The sequence below is a fragment of the Vidua chalybeata genome, chromosome 19, assembly GCF_026979565.1.
Source record: "Vidua chalybeata isolate OUT-0048 chromosome 19, bVidCha1 merged haplotype, whole genome shotgun sequence".
In the NCBI taxonomy this organism is placed as follows: Eukaryota; Metazoa; Chordata; class Aves; order Passeriformes; family Viduidae; genus Vidua; species Vidua chalybeata.
Window position 1 is genome coordinate 726,406 of NC_071548.1, and position 22,062 is coordinate 748,467.

At 51.9% G+C, this 22,062-nt stretch overlaps 1 protein-coding gene across 1 annotated transcript in view; it reads right to left on the minus strand.

Moving 5' to 3' along the window:
* STX8 (syntaxin 8) overlaps window positions 1-22,062 on the minus strand; it is a 91,799-nt gene that overhangs the window by 16,624 nt on the left and 53,113 nt on the right. The window contains exon 7 of the mRNA XM_053960509.1: window positions 16,821-16,922. Coding sequence (XP_053816484.1) covers window positions 16,821-16,922 — 102 coding nt within the window. The remainder of the gene's footprint in view (window positions 1-16,820; window positions 16,923-22,062) is intronic.

The window sequence follows — 22,062 nt, forward strand, 5'->3', positions numbered from 1 at the left end:
AACCAAGTGATACAATTCTGCTAAAATTACACTCCTAAGCCAGCGACGTCTTTCTGAGTCACAAAACAAATATGCCTTTCCATGCACTTTTGGAATTGCAACATGGATTTCATTCTGATTTTCTCCCAGCTCACACAGAGTTTACATAAATGATTTTTCACGTTCATCTTTCCTCATAAAAACCACGGATCATGTGGGTGCTGTGCTACCAAAAGCTGGGCTCACGCAGGCGTGGGGCAGCAGGGAGAGGCCCCGTGGCTGCCCCAGCTCTCCCTGGTCCTGCACACAGGACCCTGCAGCCCGAGCAGCTCCAGCTGTGCTCACAGGGACTCCACCTGGCTGCAGCCATTCCCACCGGGAACTGGAGGCAAAGCCCTGCGGGTAGAGGAGTGGAGAACTCCCCCAGGTGGAGCACTCGGCGTGGGCTGTCCACCTCTGCTCCAAGGCTGCTTCCCAGGAGCCTGAGGACAGTGGCCAGGCATGGATGGGGCTGTTCCAACAGAGCTCTGAGCTCCCCTGGCAGCTCTGACCTGTCCAGCACAGGGGCTGGTCAGCCCTGGATCCAGGAGGTGTCCAAAGCCAGGGCTTGGTGTCCCTGTCCCTGCCCATGGCAGGGGTGGAACAGGAAATCTTCAAGGTTCCTTCCAGCCCAAACCAGTCTGTGGTTCTGTGATTTGTGAAATCCAAAACAGGCTGGAAACCAGGAGAATCAAACCAGCTCAGCTTTAAGAAGATGGAGCTGAACCCCAACATCTGCACCCACGTTTGTGGCAGCTGGAGACCAGAACAGGGGGTGAGGCACTCACATGAGACTCCCTGCCCTGCCAGAACGACCCCACCCCTGAGCCACCGAGGGGACAAGTGACACCACGACTGCTGCCTGGTGTCACCCCGCCAGGGCTGTGCCTGAATGACTCTCAAGTCATGCTGAAAGAATCTTTTTTAAAGGTTTCATCAACTCCTGCCTCGATCACTTCAAAAGCTCCACGCTGCACACCAGCATTACAGCAGGAATAAAGTCATCTGTAAATGCTTAATGAAATGCATATTAGGTGCAAGCCACGGGGACTGCAGGGAGAAGCCTGGCAGGGTTTGATTTCAAGCAAGCCACGGAACATGACAGTAATTTAAATAAAACCTGGACAGTTTATCCAGTGCTTCAGCCTCTCTTTCTGCCTCTGCTCCCATCCAAGCCAGCCCAGGCTGACCACGTATCGCAGAGCCCATCTCCAAGCAGGAATTTTACTCACAGTGTTTGGCTTCAGGAGGAGGCAAATTAAAAACAGAGATGAAGGGATGCTTAGCCTTTTATTTTTAGCACAATCAAGGTTTGGTGGGAGGGAATCCTAATAAAATTTAAAAGGCAACACTTCTAATGGAGCATCCTTAATTTTATAATGAAGAGGTGGATGCAGTGATTAGTTTCTGCTTACTAGCAGATTTTTTTTTTTTTGATATTGTTCACTGTGGTTTTCATGGCTTTGAGGGGAGGTTTTTAGCAGGACCAGCTGCCAAGAACATCTCCCAGTTAGCTGCTTTGGTCATCAGTCAGTAGCTGCCATTAACACAGCAGTTTCTATCTGCAAATCCAATAATTCTAGAGCTACCAAACACCATTTTCCCTCGAGATTAGTTTTGGTGGAGAAAAACATCCTTTGGAAGGCAAGCCATCTTTTTTTTTTTTTAAGTATTTTAGCTATCAAAACACATGGTGCAGCCTGGAATAGAGCTGCCCATAAAAGCTCTGCTCCTCAGCCAGCCTGCCAGTGAACATGGGAAACCACCAACTCCAGCTGCTCCAATTAACTCCCAGCATCTTCCTCGGAGCCCAGACAATCCCGGGCTACTTGTCATGCAAACAACCTGGGAGCTTCATTCTCCTGGCGAGGCAAGAGGAGGGGTAAATGACTGAGTTAAGTAGATTACTGGGGAAGGAGTCACACTCAGCAGCTTTAGGAGATGATTAGACCCTGGGAAATTCACACCCCAAATCCCCCTGCCCAGATAGTGCACGTTCATTACCAGCTCCAGGATCCACTGCAATCAGGAACCTTCCCTGGCAGCATTAAATATTCATTTCCCAATGAACTTCCATTTAGCTCTTCCCTCCACCAAAAAGGAAGATTATGTCAAAAATTTTATGGGGGCAGAAGTTGCAGCAGCGTTTAGCAAGCCAGCAGCTCATGCTAAAACAACTCTTCAGAAAATCCCCAGCGGCTTTGGAGGGAGACCAGGACCAGCAGGGTCACCCAGAGTGGTGACCAGAGCCCCCGTGGGCACCGGGGAGAGCAGCAATGACCTGCCCTGAGCACTGAACAAATCCAAGCCAGCACTGCAGCTCCTGCAACCCAAAAAAGGGGGGAATAATCCATCGTGGCAGGTGATGCTCCACAGAGAGGGGTGATGCTCCACAGAGAGGGGAGATGCCCCATGGAGAGGGGTGATGCTCATGGAGAGGGGTGATGCTCCACAGAGAGGGGTGATGCTCCACAGAGAGGGGTGATGCCCCATGGAGAGGGGTGATGCTCCACAGAGAGGGGTGATGCTCCACAGAGAGGGGTGATGCTCCACAGAGAGGGGTGATGCTCATGGAGAGGGGGGATGCCCCATGGAGAGGGGTGATGCTCATGGAGAGGGGGGATGCTCATGGAGAGGGGGGATGCCCCATAGAGAGGGGTGATGCTCCATGGAGAGGGGGGATGCTCCACAGAGAGGGGTGATGCTCATGGAGAGGGGGGATGCCCCATGGAGAGGGGTGATGCTCCATGGAGAGGGGTGATGCTCCATGGAGAGGGGGGATGCTCATGGAGAGGGGGGATGCCCCATAGAGAGGGGTGATGCTCCACAGAGAGGGGTGATGCCCCATGGAGAGGGGTGATGCCCCATGGAGAGGGGGGATGCCCCTCTCTGCACTCATCGTGGCCTGACAGAGCCCAGGACTGAGGGTGGGGATTAACTGCCTGCAATACTGGCAGAGCTGGCAGCAATCCTGACTTTTTGCCAACTCATGGCACCGTGAGGAGCGACAGGTTCTGGGAGAGGCTGTTCCAGACAGGGCTTTGTGACACTTCATGTAACAAAAGACTCCAAGTTTAACAGGAGTCTATACAGCATTATTCAGCAGCCCTCCATTATCTAAAGAATTACAAACCCCCCCTTTTGTGGATCTATATAAAGTAAAGGGTGTAACCCCAGCACATGAGAGGTGAGTGTGCCAAGAGCTCTCCCTCCTACCTGCGGTATTTTTATCAGAGATGTCTTTAAAAATACTTCTCAAAGAAAGTCTCTTATGCAAGAAGTTAGCTCAGGGCTCCTGAAGTGCAGTCTAGTTCCATCTAAACTCCAGCACCAGGGATGGTTTCAGCCCTGGTACCTAAAAGGATAAACTGCACAAAGCCAGTGACCAACCTGGCAGAAGGGCTCACCTGCCTGGGAGCTGCGTGCTGGGACAGCTCTGAAGAGGAAAGCACAAGGCTAAGTACTCCTGCTGAGAGAGTTGAGGTTCTGCAGTCTGGAGAAGGCTCCAGGGAGACCTTGGAGCTCCTTCCAGTGCCTAAAGGGGCTCCAGGAGAGCTGGAGAGGGACTGGGGACAAGGGATGGAGGGACAGGGCACAGAGAATGGCCTGAAGCTGAAGGAGGGTAGGGTTAGATGGAAAATTAAGAATAAACTGTTCTCTGTGAGGGTGGGCAGGCCCTGGCACAGGTGCCCAGAGCAGCTGGGGCTGCCCCTGGATCCCTGGCAGTGCCCAAGGCCAGGCTGGACACTGGGGCTGGGAGCAGCCTGGGACAGTGGGAGGTGTCCCTGCCATGGCAGGGGTGGCACTGGGTGGCTTTAAGGTCCCTTTTCCAATCCAAACCCTTCAGTGATTCTCCGAAGACCCAAGAGCAGAAATAACACATTTCCTGCCCCCCTGATCCCCGTTTCTTTCTTGACTGACGCTGAATGAAGGCGTGAAAAGGAGATGGGGTCCCCCCACTATCTGGGGGTCTCAGGTGAGCCAGCCCACAGCACAGGCAGGCACTGAGCAGAGCCCAGCCAAAGCCAGGCTCAGCTCACGCTGGGCTCTGTGTGTCTGTGCCAAAGCAAGCAGGAAGCAGACGACTGGAACTCGTCTGCTGTAAATCTCACTCAGTCACATCCCATAAAAATACCTGAGTGCCCACCTACAGACACCATTCCCTTCTGGGAGCTGCCACCTCAACCTCCAGGCCATTTAACACTGAAATACTCCCCAGTTCCAAGCCCTCTGCTGACTGAACCGTGTCCTTGCTGCCAGAATTGGCAGGACAGAAGATGGCCACCAAAAAGCCACCAGCACCACTTGGATCTTCGTTCACACAGCAGCAAAGGAGAGTCAGTTCTGCTCTTCCTTCCTGGGAAGATGATCAGTGTTCCTCTGGCAGCCAAAATGCAGCATGGGTTTGTGAGGGGAGCAAGGCTGGGTATCCTGGAATCACACAGTGGTTTGGGTTGGAACCTTAAAGCTCATTCCCACCCCTGCCATGGACAGGGACACCTCCCACTGCCCCAGGCTGCTCCCAGCCCTGTCCAGCCTGGCCTTGGGCACCACCAGGGATCCAGGGGCAGCCCCGGCTGTGCCAGGGCCTCCCAGCCAGGATTTTGGGCAGCTGCTGAACTCGGCTCTCCCTGTCTGCTCAGGGCTTGCACAGCACAGAACATCCAGCCTCCATTCAGCAGCTCCTGATTTCAAACAGACTCTGAAGCCCCCAAGCCTGGCTCTGCTGCAGGGACACCAGCACAGCAGCTCCTGGGACACCCTCTGGGCTGAGCAAATCCAGTGGCAGAGAGGTCCCAGTGGAGCACCTGGCACAGGAACAGTTCTTCATCACTGGGCAGGGCTGGCTGACCCAAACCCCAGATCTTCCTGTCCAAGAGAGTTTCTCTGTTAACCACTAAAATTCACACACAAATCTGCTGTGAACGCTCCAAAAAGGACAGAGGAGCTCAGGGGAGGGCTGAACTAATCCTGCATTCAGGGGCACAGCTGCATCCAGAACCAGAGCAAACAGCAGCTCCCAAATACCAAAGGAGATGGCAAACAATGAAACCACTTAACGATGGAAGTGGCTCAGAGGACATTGGCAAAGCCACCAAGGAAATGTTAATAATGCTGTGATTACCACAGTAACCAGTAAGGCAGCAGCAGTGACACTGGGGAAGGGGCAGAAATGCAGGAATTCTGATTCCAGCAAAGGGCTGAGGTGCAGTGGGAAGACTGGAGAGCCACTGCTCCCCACATCCCCCAGCCAGACCTGCAGGTCTGACAAGAACTGGAGATCAGCTACAAACCTCTACCCAATTCCCAAAGGATCTCAGTGTCCTGTCCAAACACGCCGTGCCAAATGGAGTGTTTCTAGGTCTGAAAACAGAATGCACAATCCACAGGAAGAAATCCCATCATCTCATCTCAGGAAACTGGGAATGTTCCTGTTTATGGCACTGCCTTGCCCCATGCTGTAAAATACCCAGCATGAATCATTTGGCAATGCTGCTGTTTTTCTAGAAGGCCTAAACACGGGGCTTTTTCCCCTCACTTTTGAGTCTTTAATTCAATATCAAGGTGGGAAATGAATATTTTTGCATTTTACTTAAATGCCAGAAAAACATTTGCTGCTTTTCTAGCGGCAATGAGTCACTTTGGCTCCAATAAGGTGCTTCTCCAAAGCTTTTTAGCAGCACTGTCACCTTGCTAGTGCTCTGGAGATAAACACAAAACATTGTCTGCTGGGATCCCCCAGACTTTATAAACACTGCAGTAGAACCAACACGTCCAGCCCTGCAGAACCTCAGAGCTAAATAAAATCTCCAAGCCCAGGGAGAAGCATTAAAGCCAGGAGTACCTTCCCTTCTGGACAGGTTCTACTTTCCAAACTCCTTGAATCTGGTAGATTTGGGACAGTTTTGCAAATATGCCCGTGATGTCCAAAATCTACCCCTCCTGACACACACTGTGCTGTGCAAAGCACTTGTCTTCTCCCCCAGGCAAGCAGGAAGAAGCAGCCGGGGGGTAAAGGCCAGTGAAATGCACATTTCCTCTGCCCTCCATGGCCCTGCCCACGCGGGGAAGGGCAGGAGAAAGCAGCTCCTGCTCCCCAGGACAAATGGAACACGCGAAATACAGCCACAGCTCTGAGATAGCCAGCCCCACAGCGGGGGTGCCCCGTGGCACTGCCAGCCCCACATCATCAGTGACCTCTGGCAGTGCCAGCAATGCCCTGTGGCAGTGCCAGCCCCACTCCGTGCCCCGTGGCAGTGCCAGCCCCACATGAGGGGTTCCTTGTGGCAGTGCCAGCCCCACTCCATGCCCTGTGGCACTGCCAGCCCCACACGAGGGGTGCCCTGTGGCACTGCCAGCCCCACACCATCAATGCCCTGTGGCACTGCCAGCCCCACTCCGTGCCCTGTGGCAGTGCCAGCCCCACACGAGGGGTGCCCTGTGGCACTGCCAGCCCCACACGAGGGGTGCCCTATGGCATTGCCAGCCCCACACCAGCAATGCCCCGTGGCAGTGCCAGCCCCACACGAGGGATGCCCTATGGCATTGCCAGCCCCACACCAGCAATGCCCCGTGGCAGTGCCAGCCCCACACGAGGGATGCCCTGTGGCAGTGCCAGCCCCACTCCGTGCCCTGCAGCTGGCCCCGTGGCACAGAAGCCGTGTCCCTGTGCGCGTCCCCTCCTGCCAGCCCCTGTGCAGGGGCCCAGCTGCAGCGCTGGGGCCTGTGCTGATGAAGGCCGGGAGGAAGGCCGGGCTCCCACAGCCCGGTGCCACGGCCCGGTGCCACGGCCCGGTGCCACAGCCCGGTGCCACAGCCCGGTGCCACGGCCCGGTGCCACGGCGAGCAGTGCTGCACTTCCAACGCCACAGCAGCCCGGCCTCCAGCGCTGCCCCAGGATTTTCCCGCTCCCAACGGGAATCCCGGCCTTGTCGCGGCCTCTGCAGCCTCCTCTCATTTCCCTGTGGTCCCAGACGCGTCTGTGGGACAGAAAGGAGGGAACAAAGGGGCTGCTTGTGTGTCAGGAGCCCTCGGAGGGGCTGTGTTTCGCTCCACCCTTCTCCAGAGCAGGGCAGTGTCTGGAGAGCTCTTTAGGAGTTTTCGTCTCATTAACATTTCCATGAGGGATCAAAGAATATATTAAAAAATATCTAAGTACAATTCCTGCTCCGGAGCGGGAATCTATAAAAAAAACCTGCCCGGATGCCTTTCCCTGATGCCTGGCATTATTCTGGGGGAATTGTCTCCTCAGGAGCCCAGCTTTTACTCCCCCAAAGTCTCGGCACACCCATCCCACCGAGGCCGCTGTCCCAGGCGCTGTTGCCACGTCAGGGCCGAGCTGGCCCGTGCTCCTCGCCGGGAGATGCCAACTCCTCCCTGGCAGCCCCTGGGCTGGGCTGGGCGCTGGGGTGAATACCGAGGGAGCAACTGAGGCACGGGGGCAGGATTTTCTGCGGGAAGGAAGGTGAGCCTGTTCCTTCCCCCTGCCCGGGTGTCCCTGCCCGTGCAGGAGCTGCCACACCTGGGGCCGTGTCCCCCGGGCAGGAGCCGCGGCCGGCCCCATCCCCGATCCCTGCCAGCCTCATTAGGGATGCCCAGCAACACCCCGCGGACAAAGCCTCGGCAAACAAAGTGTGGGGAGAAGGGGGAAGGGGGGGAGAAGGGGATTTTTTTTTCCCCCCCTTTTTTTTTTCCAAAGAAAGGAGCGCGGAGGAATTCCTCATTCACTGATCTGTGGAATACATTAATATCCCAAGTGTTGGCACAGCCTCCCATGCTCGGGGGACCAACAATGCGAGCAATGACTCCGAGTCTGGGATCTTCAAATAAACCACCCCTGCTGTCATGGCCACCAGGAAAGAGAATAACAGCAATATTAGCTGACCTTCATTTTGTTGTTTCCCCAGACCTGACTGCTAGACCTCTGTTTGCCTGTTACTAGGATTTCTTGGCTGAAAAATGTGAGCATTTCCTAGACTATAAAGAGGCAGTTTATTAGGTAAATAAACCAGGCCCTAAGCAGCCTCTGCTGCTTGATAATGAGGAGGGAAGGAAAGGCCCAGACCTCCCTGCACCACCTAAAATAACCCCAATCAGGGCTCTCTAACTACCACCACACGCAGATTTTTCAACAGACAGTTAATGAACAAGAGAAGGTCATTCCAGCCCGGCCAACTTGTGCTCAAAACCATTTGCTGAGAAAAGTATAGGCCATAAAAATCCCAGCAGGCACTGTTTGTATCCTATAAAACTGTCCCTCAGTGAAAGCAGATAGAAGTTTACAATAAGTGTATTCTTTCAGGCTTCTGACAAAAGAAAGCATCGAGGGGAAGATGTTTGCAGAGGAGGGGTGGGAAGGAGAGGCTGGGGACACCCCACACCATCCCCTGCTTCCCTCAGCCCCAGTGACAAACATAATTAATTATCAGGCACACAACGACCCAAGGGTGAGGTGCAAGCAGGCAGCACCTCCCTCAAAAGGCTACTGCAAACTAGAGCCAAGTTTTCCAAGTTTTCCCAATGCATCTCGCAGATAAATGGAATAAGCAGACGGATTCAGAAAGCATGGCTTGCAAAATGCAGTTTCCACTGAAGCGGAGCTAGTGGAGCTGTTTTCCTTGCCAAAAGAGCAATGTTCTGGTGCAGGTCTTTTGAATGTTTAGGAGATAAGTATTACACAGGAGCTACTGTGTGTCACAATCCATCTGGGGCCGTGGTACAACACACCCTCAATGCAGCCACTGCCCCACCAGCCACAACTCCACACCTACAGAGCCCAGGAGCCACTGGAATGTCACACCAAAGCCACAGGCACAGGCTGATCTTCCTGCAGCAGAAACAAGCCCCTGGCCTCCCCACCCTGAAGCAGACAGGCTTCAATTGCAGCCCAGACCTGGGCAGGAGAACATCCAGCTGGGCTGGCACCAGCTGTGACATTCCAGTGTCACTGCTCTGCTTCCCCCAGGAAGGTGTGGAAGTCACTGCAAACAGCAGCTCCAGGGATGGCACAACAGCTCCAGTGTGAGCCCCTGTCACCCCTGTGTGACACCCAGCACCCATCCCCTCTGTGTGACCCTGAGCAAAGGGTGCAGAGCCCACCTGGGGCCTCGGGCAAGCAGACAGGTAGCCCAGTGCCAGTGGCATTGAAGGTATCTTCCCCGGGGCTGCACAAAAATCTTGATTTTCACCTTAAGTCGATACATTTCCGAAAGCAACACCAGAAATGCCCCCCTGGCCCCAGACCTGACCAATCCCCCACAAGGGCAGGGCTTCCTTACTGCTCTTCCCATGTGCCTGAGGACACTTTTCCTCCAGTCCACTGGCACGATGGCAGGAATCCTACTGCACTTTTGCAAAACAAGAAATATTTGAGATCCCAGCCCCTGTTGTTGATTTATATGCCCGGATTCTGGTGGGATCAGCATCCTCCACGCATCTCACAAAGCCCTGAAGAGACAACATAACCACTTGTCCCTAGCAGACTAATTTCCCCATTGACCACATCCTCCGTGCATTGTTGTGTCCCTGCAGTGCCCGGGGCTTGGGAAGCAGAATTCCAGATGCTGGACCCTCACTCTGCCCAGGCACTGCGTGCTCAGCCCAGCTCTGGCTCGGGGGATGCAGGGTAACACCACCAAGGGAGGCTGCAAAAGGCTCAGCATTTGGGAGCCAAAGATGAAGGCAGAATGTCAGTCTGCAGGAATTACTACAAACGTTTAACCCGGATGATTTCCCCCCTAATTTAGGTTTTAACGTGGCACGAAATCCCCCGAGCCTGAACACCGTTGTATTTCAGCTCCAGATCAGGAAGAGCAATTATTTTGTCATTGAGCATATTAGGAAAGAAAAGGCAGAAGGAGGCAAGTTTGAGCCTCTTTGGTAATGTACAAATTAACACATTTCATCACTGTTTTCAGAAATATAAATTAATGATTTAATTCTGCAACATGTATCCTTGGAAACCAAGCTGTAAGCAGTCGCGCTTGGACGTTTCACACAATTCCATTTCTTCAATATTGAAATCCAATTAATTGCTTGGCCTTTTGCAGTGACAGACAGCTTGGGTGAGCAGGGTGCCCAGGGGCTTATTTTACCACCAGATTTGTAGGATCCCACTACGTGGGTTGACAACAGCTGCTCTAAATCTCCTGATAGCTATGAACAGGCACTGATGAAGTTCAGTCTGTTTGAACAGCTGCATATGCAAATGTAATTAAGAAGATCTCTATTGCCTTTTGCTCCCCCTCTCCCTGTGTCCTGATGGGGAGGGATGGCATTTCACTGCTCCAGGCTTCAGCCTCTGCCTGATTTACATCTCACAGCCCAGGCCCACAAACACCACTCCCGGGGTGTCCTTAAAATCAGGAATGAGGGCAGGACTGATGCACTCAGGCCCTTCCCTTCACACTGAGCCTTAGCCAGGACATCTATCCCAAAATTAGGGATCCCTCCAGAACCAGAGGGGGAACTGCAGCACCCACACAACTGCCACCCACAAAATGGAAGGAAGAATCAGCTGTGAGCAACCCCAGGCCTGTCTGACCAACCTGGGCAGGATGGAGGCTCCAGAGCAAACCAAGGCTAATTAGAACATGAAACCAAAAATTAAAGAGGGTAGAAAACACCGGGAGTGCACCGAGGGGAAATCAGATCACACAGAGCTAACCAGGTTAGCTGGTCAGATACTGAATTTTCTAGACAAAGCAAGTGAGACAGACCCTACCCACACAGACTTCAGCAAAGTGATACAGCCCCACATGGGAAATCCTGAAATGAAAAACTGGGGATTAGCAGAGCTGCAAGGGCAGGAAACTGGTGAAAGGGGAAGTGGCGTTGAAAGAAGGATCAGAACGGATGGAGGTCACTGGCAGAGCTCCTCCAGGAATGGTCAGCAGGCTGATCTTATTAAATGTTTTTATTAATGACCTTGGCACAAGAAGTAAGTGTGCTAATGAAATCTGCTGCTGACACAAAGCTGGAAAGCAGCACCAGCACACAGGAAAGCTGGGACTGGAGGAGGGAAAAAATGGGTAACTGTGAAGATGAATGGAGGAAGGCTGAAATTCCATGGGATGGGAGAGGAAGCCACGCTCTGAGGATAAACAATAGTTTTTGCTGTGAGTTGGAAACAAAATGAACTTGAGTGGAAAATGTTCAAGAACGAGAAAGGCCCAAGCAAACAGCTCAAAACCAAAATGACTGAGGCATCAACACGCTGGACTTGCAGAATTTCCAACAGCCAGAGAAGAGCTGGAGCTGCTGGACAAGCCAGGTTGTAGGGTTTACAGAAACCCAGAGCTGTGAGAAGGCTCCAGGGATGCTGCACTTGGTTCCTGTGGTTAAACATCCAAAAGGTTTATGTAGGAAGAAATGTAAAAAAAAAAAAAAAGACTTGGCAGAAAACAGATTAATTTAGGAGATTAAAATGTACAGACACTTGTTCAGCCCTGCAAAACAAAAGCTGGGAGGGCACACCGAGTGATCTCTTGGACACACACATTTTATAAAAAAATAAAGAAGGGGAAAGAACTATTCAGGACAGCAGAACAAGGGCTGCACGTGGGCATCATGAAGTATCCCTGACAGGTCCAGGCTGGAGATAAGTTTATGACCATTTCAGCCTTCCAATAGGAGTAATGGGGGGGAAAAAACAAGCTTGTTCTCAGAAATTTATCTTGAAGGGATCCTCTGACCCAGAAGGTCCCATCTTTTCCTGCTCAACACACACACAGAGCTGACAGCACCAGGACGTGCTGTGCTTCCCACCTGGGAGTCATAAAGCAAATCCAAACCATCTTTTTTTACAAAAAAAAAAAAAAACCCTGATTGTGACTGCTTAGGTCCATCCTCTTTTATCAGTTGAATGAATTCCAACACCTCGGCAGGAGCAAATATTTGAGGAGTGAATACAGCGAGTGTGAGGAGGAAGAGGAGGCAGAGCAAGGCCAGGAGCTCTGGAGGGCACTGCAGGAGTGAGCACCAGGCTGGGGACACTGCCACCAGCACGGGCCCCATCTCAGGAAAAGATCTAAATTGCCAGGCCAAGAAATCTCATCCCATCAGAGGCTGGACAGGTGAGTCAGAGCAGTGCAGTTGTCAGGACAGCACTGGGAGGAATATCAGTGTAACTTCTCCAAGAGTCAGATTGCAGGAAAGGCTGATTTCATGGCAACTGAACCAGCTCCTCCTCTCCACTGAGCAAAAAACAAATGGATGGGGACTTGCTCATCTAAACACACAGGATACGTCAGAGGAACAAACCTGAGCAGCTGCCATCGTCATTTATAACACAAATTAAATCCATGGCAAAAAAAAGCAAAACTTAGAACAGAGAGATCACAGAACCTGGCAGGAAAAGGCCCAGCCTGCATGAATCATTATTTTCTAGAGGAAACCTTATATAAGCCAAGCTACCCTGTTTTAAAACAAACCAAACCTTCCAAAAACTCCAATTAATGGGTTTAGCAAAGCTCTGGTTTTAATTCAGGTGTTTTGGTAAGATTAAAAAAAGCAACCCACCTGGTACAGATTAATCTGATGTAGTTTACACCCTGCCTTTGGCATCCCCCACCCCTCCCTGAGCAGGAAGGCAAAGGGGAGCTGAGAGCCTTCACCTGGGGCTGAGGGAGGTGGTTAGATTGCATTGCCATCTTGTGGAACTGGAGGAAAGCAGGCACAGGGAAAAACTGCTCTGTGCAGTGGGGTGCTGCTCTCCAGGACACAGCTCCTGCCCCAGAAGGGGATTTGCTGTGGCTGTTCCTCGTTCTCCTCATTTATCTGAGAGGGCAGAGGGATGCACACAGGGAGAACGTGGTCTGCTGCCCTCAGGCTGCTTGGAAGGGGATGGACACAGACTCACAGACTCATCTGTCAGAAATGAAAGCTCCCTCTTTTTTTCTTTTCTTTTTTTTTTTTTTTTTTTTGCTTGCTTTTACTGTGACAAAGTCATCATTTTCTGTGTGTTGCTTCCCCAGGAAACAAAAGCAGCTTTTCTCCCTGGCTGCAGGAGAACCAGGGGTAGGACCAGGAGTAGAACCAGCAATGCCCAGCTCCCCTCCCCAAAATTCATTCTTCAGCAGGACCTGAAGAGCATTTCTGACTCCACACATGGCACAGCTGAGATGCAACCACCCCTGCACAGGTCACATCTGCCAACAGGGCTCCCAGCTGTGGCTTGAGCTACCAAAATCCCCTTGGCTTCTCCAGACACAAACACTTGAGGATGTTCTTATCACAGCCAAAGCCTGGCTTAACCAACCTCTCTGCAGGGAGCTGCCTACCGTGGTCTCTAGGGAAAATAACCAAACAAAAAATCCCACTACAAAACTCAAGGATGGGGGGAAAGTCACCCAAAAGCACCAAACCCATTTCCCCCAGCATCTCTACATTAATAATACTTCAATTTATTTGCAAATTCTTAAATGCAGTTCTTAAGAGGATGTTCTAAGGGTTAAAGTTTCTAATAAAAAAAAGTTATTGAGAAATGGCTAGTGAGTGTTACTCTGCAGAAAGCCCTAAAGGTGCCCAACCTGGGAGAGAGAGGACAAACCAAGCCAAGAGCGCCAGTGGTGAGGCTGGAAAGTCAGGATTGTGCAGGCAGCCATTCCTGGAGCAAAGCTGGTACAGGCAGCCTGACACTTGACTGATGATCTGTGTGAACACTCTGCTGAAAGCTCAATGCAAATTTCTGAAATCTAAGAAACTTATATGTCCCACCAGCCCTCCTTAATGCCCAGCACTCACTGGGAAGGGAGAAAACAATGCCAGGCAGCGTGCAAACTTTTGCCTGCGGATGACTGATGATTTTCAACAATAATTTCATAAATGCAGCAGGCTGGAGTCTATCCCGTGGTTATCCTTCTGCTGCAATCCCTGGGAGTTCCCAGTGCCACCAGTGTGGGGCTGCCCGGGGCCACCAGGGAGACAGGACAGCCTTCCCTGGGCACGGCGAGGGCTGGCGCTGTCAACAGCTCTGGGACAGCCAGAAAAATGGCACTGAAAATAAGCTGTGAATGGAACAACCCACCCAGGACGACCTGCGGGGCTGTGCCAGGCTGAGGACGGGCAGAGGCAGCTCCTGGGCCAGGCAGGTAATGCCAAGGGCACAGCCCAAAGGCCAGCGGGCACTGGGAACAGCCCCCACAGCTGGAAATGAGGTTTGCATGAGAGGGAGATGTTGAAATATTGATTGAAGTTGGGCTTCACCAGCAATACTTTGATTTTTTGATTATACTGGCTGCTAACAAAGACACACCCCATTAATGCATTACATTCCTGCTTGTAAAACAGGGATTATTCCATTATTGCAGCCAGTGTGCTCCGCTTGTGTCCACAGCCCGTGGCTCCAGCACAGGCACTCATCAGGGAAATACAAAGACATCACGATTTCATAAAGGAGGGAAAAACACATTGCCAGCCACACGCTGGAACAGAGCAGAGACTGGGTCTGAGTAAGGACAGGGTGAGCAAGGGGAAGGGCCAAGCACTTCACCCTGCTTTAAATCCAAAGTAAGACACCCGAAGAGGTACTGAAGATTTGATCGGTTTAAATGATAAACAGGCACTCTGACAAGGTCCCCTGGCAGGTGCCAGTTTTCCTGCTGCTTGGCCTCATGCCAGGGATAATCATATGTACAGGGAGGGTATTTCTCATCCCTGTGCACCAGTTCATTCCAGTGCCAGGCTAAGGGTGGGAAGGGGATGGGAGGAATGCCGTTAAAGCCTCAGCATTGCTGATGCAAAGCTCACGCCTGGGCAGGAGGAAGCAGCCATCTGAGGCAATATGGTGTTTACTTATGCCCAAATTGTTATGCAAACACAGGAAGACCTATGGGAGCAGAGGGAACAGGCACCAGAGGCAGCACTTCTCACCAAAGCCAAATGTTTTTCAATGTGCAAAGGGTGAGAGAGGTCACCCCCAAGGAATCCAGGCCAGGATCCTCCCAGCCTTCGCTTCTCCCATCCTCCTCCTCCTCCTCTGAAATTCCCCAGGCAGCCAGGATGGGCTTCCCGAGTTAAAGTGACAGCCTTATCATCATGCAACGTGTCTGGAGCTGCACTTGCACGAGGAACATAAAAATGGGGAGAAATCCCTCCTGGACCCCACGGGACTGATTCCCTGCCCGCCCCCCACATCAAGCTGAGCTGCCCCGGACTCGTGAGGAAAACGAAGCCACAGGAATTAAGGGGAGACTCCAAAGGCACACAGGGGTACTCAGCATCATTCAAGTGCACTTCGTTTTAAATTAAATCCATCTTGCATCAACATTCAAGATCTAAAATAAAAGAGTCAGTCATGAACTCTGCAGTCACGCCTTTAATTCCATCCGCAGTTGGTACGGGAGAACTCGGAGACAAATGACTCTGACAAGTCAACTTTAACCTCCAGAAGAAGCCACAGGTTTTCATCAACCTCCATCAACCAAGCTTTCAAAACGTTATCACTGATGGAGGACCAAATAAATCCCTGGAATTGTCAGTGCTGGAAAGATGCTTCCATGCCAGTCTAAGCTGGGAGCTTCTGCAGCCAGAGCCTCACTCCACAGAATGAAATCTCCCACCAGCCACAACCAGGTTGTGACCACATCAGCCCTCGGCTTTCTCTTTACTGAACTACAAAAACCAAATTTCAACAACTTCTGACCGTAAGTCAAAATTCTCTAGAGCACTGTGAGTCTTCTAGCACGATAAAAACCACGGACACCAGAACCAGACATGCTGCTTCCAGAACAGAACTGCCAGCACCTCCAGGGACTTCATCCCTCAGTCAGTCACTCTCCCCACACAAAGACAACGTCTGCCACCACCCACAGCATCCTCTCCTGCTCAGAGCTACCAACCCTCAGGCCTTCATCCAAACCTGCCTGTGACTATCACCCGTGCTTGGCTCTCTGCAGAGGGAGGCAGCTTTAGCTTTAGCAGCCTGCACATCACTGCAGGGAGGATTTCATGCCTGGCAGGCTCTGAGTGCTGCTGGGTTAAGAGCTCATTCCTGCAGGACACCCCCAGGAACGCCCCTGCGGCCTCGCTCCCCGCTGTGCCAGCTTTGTGAGAGCTGGTAGCAAGTTTGTGTAAAGCTAATTAACATGCACCGCTCTAATTTCAAACCATTTCATACAATCAGGACATTGTGCAACGCTGGAGTCAAATGGCTCAAGGAAATGAACTGCAGCAGCCCTTCAGCACAGCCAGTCAGACCTGCTGGAGATGTTTGGAGTGCTGGGGTTTGTGCCTTTGAAAGAAGCTGTCCTCGGGGGGGAGCGCATTGCACAGCAATTAGCAACAGTTAATAACTGCACATCCTCAGTGAAGAACTGCTCTGGTGATGCCTTAAGTTTTAGCTTTTATATTTTTCACATTCTGTGCTGCCTATGTGTGTAGTTCTGAGCTTCACATGAGGGGATGGTGAGCTCTGTGCACAGAGCAGGGAGACAAAACAATTCCTGCTCCAGCTGGGCACCAAGGACAAATGATCCAAACCTCAGGCCCAGGAACACAAACAACGTGGGCTGGAGAGAGAAAAACAAGCAGGATGGGACTGCATGGGCTGGAGCTGGAATGGGACAATGAACTGCAAGGTGCAAATGGAGCAGAGCTGATCCCAGTGAGAGCCCCCGGGAGCGCTCGTGCATTTTGGGACCATTTTGGTTCATCTTGGGTGCAGCCCTGACTGGGCTCTGGTGCTGCCCAAGGTGGATCCATGGAGGAGATCCTTTAATAAATCCCTGTTTATTCTTTAGCTCTGGCTGGCCTTCCCAAGGCATCCCTGGAATGGAGTGATTTGTGCTGCAGCCCTTTCCTACCGCAGGACGTCGATTTCTTCTCCACCCTCTTCACGTGCCGTGTCTGGCTGCGCAGCCGGTCGTCCGTGTTCTCCACCAGGTTCGTGAGGTCGTCGATGATCTCTGGGGAAAGAGGAGCAGGAACATTAAATCTGAGCCCACAGCACCCCAGCTCAGCCACCCTTCTGCTGAAAGCTCCAGAATGGAACCAGCTGCATCCCCCAGTGCTCACATCGCTGAAAGGTCCAAATCCTGGGAGATGCCACACCAGAGACTTCAGATTCAGTGCAGTGAGAGTGGAGGGGAAAGTCCAGCCTGAAGTGGAGGAAGAACTACAGCCTGAAACAGCAGCATCAGTCTAGGAGGTCAGGGAGTACAGGATGATGGCAGCCACAGAGCTGAGGTGAATTCCCTCAGTGAGCCAAAGTGAGGGAATTAGTGCCTATGCTATAGGAGATCTGGAATTTCAGTCCCTGGAACAGCATCTCAACACTTGGTCACGACATCCTCACTAAGCCACATCCACCATCTTCATAAAGGCTTCTGGGAGCACTCAGTGCAGTCCTGACCACGCGACCACTGCGGTCACCAAGTCCTGCCTTGGCTCCCTCCTGGAGCTGTGGGTCTGGCAGCGCTCCCTGCAGCCCAGAAGGTCCTCTGGGAAAAGAAAAGTGGGCAAAGTTTCCCCTACATCAAGTTTTAAGAGAGGAGAAAGGAAAACTTGAAGCCAAGCCATCCTCAACCTCCTGTAACTGATGGCTTTAATTTTGTCATGGAAAGCAGAGCTGGTACAAGGCTTACACCGCGAGTGGTTGATGGGATGGCTCAAAATTAAAAGCCACATTCAGGCACTAAATTTCCCTCTCGCTGCCTGTTCCGCTCCAATTTCCCTGGAACACACAGCCAGTGCTTCTGGTGTCTGCACACACCATGTCTGGCTGCCCTCAGCCCCGCAGGTAGGAGAGGCTTCCTTTGTGCATGATAAATCAGAGAGGACAGCAGCCAAGCCCTGAGTGCTGCTGCACAGCCTCTCGCTCTGGTTCCACTTCCAGCACTCTCCCACTATTGATCCCTGTCTCTGTAAGCCCTGCCTGCCTTTGAGCCAGGCTTGGGGACAGTGGCCGTGCCCTCGGCTGCTCTGGACCCCACTGGCACTGCAGCTCTGCCCTGGGGGAACCCTGGGTTCAATGGGCCTGAAGCAACAAGAGCAGGAGTCAGAGCACACAGCAGACAAAGTGATACCCTGCCCAAATGTATGGATCATAACCCTGGATGGATGATGGCAGAGGGTTAAAGAACATTGAAAGAACACAACTCCATCCACAGACATGGCCTTTACTATTGGCTTGACTGTATTCCTTCAAACAAAAGATTTCCCAAATGTCTCCACAAGGGAAAAGGGGATGACAGTGAAGAGAGAGGGCATTCCTTGTGCTTCCCAAACTTTCCTGTGACACAAAGAGCCCTTGTCCTTGCAAGAGTAGTGCCAGCGTGTGACATCAGTTCTTGCAGCTTCCCTGCTGTCATCCCTGTGACACCAGGAATTGAATGGGAATGGTTTTCTGCACCATTCACCTTCCCAGAGCAGATTACAGAAACCTCTGAGCTGGGAGGGACCCCCAGGATCACCCAGTGCAGCTCCTGTCCCTGCACAGACCCCCAACAACCCCACCCTGTCCAAAGGCTCCTGGAGCTCTGGCAGCCTCGTGCCCATTCCCTGGGGAGCCTGGGCAGTGCCAGCACCCTCTGAGGGATGAACCTTTCCCTGAAATCCAACCTAATCCTCTCCTGACACAGCTCCAGCTGTTCCCTCAGGTCCCAGATGTTCATTATGGAGGGTGTTTATGTTCTCAGTCTTATCAAGGAACAAGCACTGTATCGAATACAGATAAAAGCAGTCTGATGGTACACAGAGATAACAAAAACCACATAAAATTATCAAAGTTCTGCAGCACAAAGGAAATGTCCAAGGCACACAGAGCACGGAGGTTTTGCTCTCCAAGAGAGCTGAGACATCCTTGCAGTGCATGTTTCCATCTGCTCTACAAACACTCTGTCATCTCCACCAAATCCCTGTGTAAAAGGATATCAGCATCAAAAAAATCCTGGGCTTTGAAAATATACAGCTTTCCTAAAACGTGAGCTCCTGATTCCTGTCCTGCAGCCCAAACCACCCCTGAATCCCCACGAAGGGAGGGCAGAGGGCAAACATCAGCCACTTCCCTGTGTTTTACCCTCTGCCTCTGACCCATCCACCCCACCAACACTGCTCTATTCCAGACACAAACCCTCCATATTTCTGGAGTTGTTTGCAATATATAAAATTATTGTTCATCAAAATTATTGAATTCGGTATTGTCCTTCCTACACCAAAACACATTTTCCCAAGGGATGGGAGGCATTTTATTTGAGCTACAAGGTTTGTTCAGTTTGCAGTTCAGATATTCACTCTCCTCCCCCTTCCACCCAACTTTCCCAGGTCTGACATCTGCAAAGCCAACAACATTTTGGGGAAACTTTATCTGTCCTGCGTGATTCAGCACACAGGAAGAGCAGGACAATGCTGCCTGCAAGGGCAGGACTGCTCATGTTTGCCTCTCTACGAAAAAAAAGTGCTGCAAGTTCCCATCGTTGTCAAGGACAAAGTGATAAGCATGCTTGGGAAATTGGAGACTTTCCTCTGCCAGCACTGACCAGACCCTCCTTGAAAAACATCCTGGTGAACAAGCTGTAGCTAAATGAGAACAAATGTGAGCAGGAAAATTTTCTGTCATCATTTCAAAGCCCAAGGCACTGCAATTGGGATTCTGTGTAGAGCCTCTCCTTTCCCATCCCCCTGCCAGGACTCTCTGCTGAACCAAAGGGCTGCCCTGGACATCCTGGAAGAAGCATTTCTCCATTTATATATCACTGTATAAATGTGTTTTGTGACACAGGCTCCAGGGGAGCAGGGCACTTCACCCAACACACAGCCCACAGCTCAACGAGCACCCAGCCCTTTATTGTCTCAGCTGGGACCTGGAGAATCCTGGAGTGCTCAGGGCAGGACCTGGAGGTCTGAGCAGCTGGAACGGGGAGGAAGCACAAGGAGGTTCTGACCCCACTCCCAGCTGAACCAGAAGAGGTTCCCCAGAAGAGAAACATCCATCCATCCATCCATCCATCCATCCATCCATCCATCCATCCATCCATCCATCCATCCATCCATCCTCTGCACCCACAAACCCCCTGTTGTGCTGACACCCAAGCACAGGGCAGTGCTCAACCTCCCTGTAAATGAAATATTTCTCCCCACGCCAAAAGAAGTCAGTGTTGGAGAAGGCAGAGTTGAAAATCAGTACTGGATTTCTAAGGTGGGCACCAAGCAATCCGTGGCTAAGGAAGTCCTCAGAGCACTGACCCTCCACGGGTTTTCTGACCCACCTGCAGCCCCCTCTGCCCTTCAAGCTGGCAATCCCATGTTCTATCACCTCCCATTTAGCTGGCTATGCTAAAAAAAGATGGAGAGAGACCAGGAGAGAGGGAAGGAGCCAGGTCCCCACGGCGGGAGGGAGCAGACGGGGAAGGCAGGCTGGCTGCTGGTGACCTTCCAAAGGACACTCCTGTAACACGGCCCTGCAAACCACAACCCAGCCAGGAGCACACATTTAGCCAAGGTCTCCTTTCAGGGAAGCAGGATCTTGAAGCAGGAGATAAAAACCCAGTGCCCAACCCCAGCACTAAACCCGGAGTCACTTAAGCACAGCCGAAGTGGGAGAAGTTTGAAGGTCAGTGCTGGAGGTGAGCTTGGCCAGGAGCTGCTCTGTCAGCAGGGACTGCTCAAAAGCCAGTGCCACAGCTGTCCCCATCCCTGCACACGTGTCCCTGTGCTGCAGTGCCAGGCACGAGGCTCTGGAGCTGACCAGGAGCTGAGGCAGCCCAACATTCCCATGGGAAGTGGCCGGTCCCCACAGGAAGGCAGAGGCACTTCCAGGTTCCTCTCCTCACCTCCCTCCTGCCGGCCGTGGGGGGAGCACCAGCTGTCCCCACAAATCTGGGGGCTTTTTCTGGTGATCCAAGCTATAAAATCTGGGATGGAGCCCTCAAGAAGGGCAGGATTTCTCCAGGTATGTGTCAGACAGCAAAGCAATGGTGGGATCTGAGGTCAACACGGACACAGCTGAAGCCAGGACAGAAGTCATGGCAGGTCTTCTCTGGGGACACAAGTGTGGCTGCAGCGCTGTCCTGGCTCCTGCAGCCACGGGACCAGCCACGGACAGGGCAGAGCCAGCCCCTCAGGAAACTGGGATCAATTCCACACCTGGGGCTTACAGAGAAACGAGGCAAGGAAGGAGCAGCAAAGCCAGCCCATGACAGGAAAAATGTAGGGTGATATATTCTGAAATACTTGACTTTTTTTTTTTTTTTTTTGGTTCAAAACCACACAGCAGCAGTTTTTGATCTTAGGCAATGTGTTTTGGGCAGTGCAGAGCAGGCTGAGCGTGGCTCCAGGTCAGAAGAAACATCCCTGAGGAAGAGGTGGGAGAGGCTGGAAGTGCAGCTCTCTCCCATTCCAACAGAACTCTGCCTCCCAGGAAGGGGAGAGGTGTTTACTGGAAAAAGCCTCAGCAAAGTGAGGAAAACCTCCTCCTATTTTTTTTTTTTTTTCAAAACCAAATACATTTTGGTTTTGTTTAATAATTTGCATTAAGTGTGCAAAGGAACAACCTGGCAGCAGAGGTAAGGATGGACTTATCCCTGAAACCACATCTGCTAAGAGCTAAAAAAGCATAAAGATTTATGTGAAGGACACCAAGCAAAGACAGATGATAAAAAATGGAGCAGAAGAAATTGTACAGGATCCTAGGAATTTCTCAAGAAAAAAAGCTCATCCTTCATTTCCTTTTTTCTTCAGAGACTTTGCCGCTGCCATGAAAATCAGAAATATTCTGGTTTAGTTCCTGAAATCACCGCTATCACCTGTGGAAGGCTGCTTGTGCTTCTCTCCAGCCATCATGGATGATTTCAGTGGCTCCCAGGGGACAGGAGCCCCCAGGCCGGGCTGTAACTCATCCCAGCAGGAAGGGAATGCAAACCTGAGCTGCCCAGACAGATCCCTCTGCTTTTCTCCTCTGCTTTTCTCCTCTGCTGCCCCTCCAAGGCCACGAGCTCAGGCCCTGGGCTTGCCCACAGCCCCAGCCACAGCAGCATTCCCACATCCCAGTGTCTCTGCTGACATTCCCAACAACCCTTTGTGCCATCTCAGCCATCGAGTCTTTCTACA